This window comes from Lycium barbarum, chromosome 8 (genome assembly GCF_019175385.1).
Source record: "Lycium barbarum isolate Lr01 chromosome 8, ASM1917538v2, whole genome shotgun sequence".
NCBI lineage: Eukaryota > Viridiplantae > Streptophyta > Magnoliopsida > Solanales > Solanaceae > Lycium > Lycium barbarum.
In genome coordinates, this window is record NC_083344.1 from 10,688,319 (window position 1) to 10,692,419 (window position 4,101).

The 4,101-nt window shown below is 39.5% G+C and overlaps 1 protein-coding gene across 1 annotated transcript; it reads right to left on the reverse strand.

Moving 5' to 3' along the window:
* Positions 1–483: 483 nt before the first annotated feature.
* Positions 484–1,505, reverse strand: LOC132607680 (uncharacterized). Its single transcript, XM_060321767.1, has 3 exons — positions 1,222–1,505; positions 985–1,171; positions 484–837 (listed from the first exon to the last, which is right to left on the reverse strand). The coding sequence occupies exons 1-3, from the start codon at positions 1,503–1,505 to the stop codon at positions 484–486; spliced, it is 825 nt and encodes a 274-aa protein (XP_060177750.1).
* Between the last annotated feature and the right edge of the window lie 2,596 nt (positions 1,506–4,101).

Sequence of the window (4,101 nt, forward strand, 5' to 3'; positions counted from 1 at the left end):
CACCAAAATAAGAAATGATCCGCTTCTCTAGAGAGGCTGTGGTACCTTTCCACTCTAATGTCATCTCTCCAGGTATATCAAATCTAACTAGCTTGTTACGACAATCAAGTGTAGCATAACAGGCTGCCAACCAATCCATACCCATTATGACATCAAAACTGACCATCTGAAGTTCGTGAAGATTCACCAAGGTCTCTGTACTATGAATAGATACTATACAATCACGATATACTCGATCTACCACTATAGACTCCCCAACTGGGGTAGATACTAGAAAATGCGCATCTATGTAATCAAGTACTCGCTCCAAACAAGTAGCATAAAATGGGGATACATAAGAATAAGTGGATCCATCAAGGTAAATACCGGATGAGAACAAACTGTGAGAATACCTGTGACTACTGCATCACATGCATCAACATCCTGTCTGGCCAAAGCAATGAAACGGGGTTGTCCACCCACTGCCTGTGCACCCTGATTACCCTATCTAGCTGCTCCACGACCTGCCTGTGGTACTGCTCTAGCTGGAACTGCGGCTATAGGTGGCGCCGCAATGGCACCCTGCTGCTGGGCTGCCGACTGGACTGCGCCCACAACTCTAGGACATGCAAAAGACAAATGACCCTGCTCCCCGCAAGTATAACATCCAGTGAAACTCCTCATACACCTGCCTGAATGGTTCTTCCCACAAGAAGAACAATGATAAGCCATGTTCTGAAAAGAACTACGTCTCTGGTGTTGTTGCTGCCCCTGCCGCTGCGGGGCTGACTGAGAACTAGGTGAATGCTGAGAATGATTATGTGAAGCTAACTGAGGAGGTCTAGATGACCCCTTACCCTGAACACCACTGCTCCCAGATGGAGCCAAACTGGATACCACTGATGTGCGCGACTTCTTCCCTTCTCTCTAAGTCTTGTCCTCTAAATAGTATCCCTCTCGACGCATAGCACTATCTAGAACTTGATCATAGGTAGACCTCCGCACCTCAGTAGCCAAGGCGGTACGGTGGGACTTTATCAACCCATTCACAAATCTCTTGACTCGATTCTCCTCAGTAGGAATGATCTCAAAGCCATAACAAGACAATCTGGTGAATTCTGCATCATACTGTGCCACAGTCATGTCGTTCTGATGAAGCTTTTCAAACTGATCGTGCAAAGCATCACGCTGACTAGGAGGTAGAAACATGTCCATAAAAAGTGTCACAAAATCTTTTCAAACCTGTCTATGAACCTCTGGGGACCCACCGACATAGGGGTAGCATCAAAGTTCGGTGGTCTAAAACTCATGAAAGCTTTAAGCTCATCTGTAGCACTTGCCCTCCTACCAGTAACCGAAGTTGTACCCCCTGGATGAACTGCTGGATGTGTTACCACCTCAGCTGGTGGTGGAGCTAAACCAGGTGGTGGTGTCTGAAAATCCTGTGCGACCCGCTGCTCTGTGGTAAGAGTGGTTGGTGTCTGACCACCCACACCCTCCTGAGTTTGAGAAGTAGTTGGAGGCATAACTCCATAAAATGAATAATACGAAAAGTCTCATAATATAAAGAGAAGTGCAGAAACGAAATACAAATACTAAGTCTTTCCCATAAACCCCATAAAATGTCTAAGTCATGGAACTGCTAGTTTGAATATAAAAGTACGAGACGTAGCTCGGAATACTACTAAGTCAACTAAAGAAGAAGAGGCCGCCATGATCTAATGGTGGCTCCCCTCTACTGAACTGGACTGAACAAGCTGGAATGAATCAAGTATCGGCTATCTGGTCACCGTTAACCACACCTGCACACATATAACATCAACAAGTATGAGTCTAAAAGACCCAGCAAGATCATCGACACTCTCAGCTTACCCCTGGGGCAAGTCTTTGAAATCCCTGATAATGCATAAAAGTAATTACACAGTACAAGTATATTAAATATATTCAAACACTAAAGCTAAAGCTAAAATCATGAAGCACAACCTGCCAAAACATGAAGTACTCTAAATCTGAATCTATGCTCACGGGACATAGTACGTATTTATCTATGTCTTACCCCATTTTCCGGAGGGGCATTATTTACCCTCATCTTCCCCGGACAAGCAATAGATGAAATAAATTGAATCTGAATCTACGCTTACGGGACATAGTACGTATTTGTCTATGTCTTACCTCGTCTTCCGGAGAGAGTATTATTTACCCCCATCTTACCCGGGTCACTTAAGATTCTAGCATCAATCTCTCACTGAACATCAATGGGACCTATGGAAGTATGCCCCTCTAAAAATACGATAAGTGGAACATACATCCAATCAATACCATTTCCAAACTTTACATTTATTTAAATAGTATCTATTTAAGCGAATTTACGCTAAAGGACTCATACGGTCATTACTTTAGAAACTTGGAAATTATCCAATTTAGATCATGCTTGCCCACTCACACGAACTAAACGGTTTAAATGCATACATACAACACAGCCATATGCTTTTTATGAAAAGCAAGTAAACTAAGAGTTTAAGCCTCACTTGTCTTATAACCGGAACGCAGTCTCTCTCAAGATGCCAAATTCTCTTTGAACGATTTCCGATAGCCTCAATCTATTCAATATCATAAATAACGGGTCCAAGTTAATGGGTCAAATCTCATGTTCCTAATTTGTAAACTACAGGTTCAATGTCAATATTTTATACTAAATTTCATAATTTCCATAGAATGATCAAACTGTATCTTAATAATACTTCTAATAAACAAATTTCAAATTATGATATAGTCTCCAAATAGTCATAACCGTAATACATAAAGAAGGAAATAATTGAAATAAAAATTTGGCACTGACACGGTGCACGAGAATTTCACAAATTCATCACTTTGAAAACCCACTTTCAATCTAATACTATTTGGTCCCTCCAAGGTTTGCATAATAATTGCTTCCTATATTAAAATAATATTTAATGCTATTTCCCCCTAAGCCAATTCACAGTGCACGAGAATTGCACAAATTCAACACTTTGAAAACCCACTTTCAATCTACTGCTATTTGGTCCCTCCAAGGTTTGCATAATAATTGCTTCTTATATTAAAATAATATTTAATGCTATTTCCCCCTAAGCCAAATGAATTCCCTGCAAAGAAAAATTGTAATCCAGAAAGGTATTGCCTCTTAATAAATACCATTTCAATTGCCAAGGCCTAAGAAACACAATCATGACTCCATAATTAATTTGTCCCTCAAAGATAGGTTATTGGCATTATTCAGTATGAATTACTTATACTAGTCATCCTATTTCAGTTCATCAAACATAACTAAGGAATGGAATTAAGTACAATACCTTGATACAACAAATGAAATTTCCACTCTTTCCAACTCTCCACGCCACTTTGGCACTTTCTCTCGTCCGAAACCGAGAAAGAGCCCCAAAGTTATAATGCCTTGGCAGAAGAAAAAGGGAGTGGGCTTGCCCCACCTTTTTTCCCACTTAAACATATTTTATTATTAATTAAATTCACCAATTTACACTTACACACGTATACATATACAAACAATGGCAGCAAAAACAAGAGTGGGCCTGCCCCACTTCTTTTCCCACTTAAACCCTATCTTGTCTTATTTAAAATCCCACCATCAATCAATCTATCGCTAATCATAGCCGTGGGTCTCTCTAACCACTAGGGAACTATTAACTCACATCTAAACTTTTCTTGTCTTCACTATTATTAACGTGGCTAGCAACCAGAGAAATGGCCTAACCCACTTATTCACTTAACTGCCTTTTCATAAAATATATCCTATAAATTATATATACAACTAAATATATCTACATACATATTATATGAATATATTTCATAATTATCTGCTTTGGTACCACCAGACCGCTAAAATTAAATAAACTATGAATAAGGAAGTAATTCAAGACACTTGGAAAAATACTGGGTTGTTACACAGGCTTTCAGCGTATTGATGCAGGTAAAACCTATTTCATCCTTTCCCTAAATGCAAGAAGATCATCGGGCAGGTTGTAGCATCACAAATCCCAATGCTTTTTTTTTTTTTTTTTGGGATATGAGAAACTTTAGAATTTTACAGATTATGATTGAAATCTATAACATACTGTACATAAT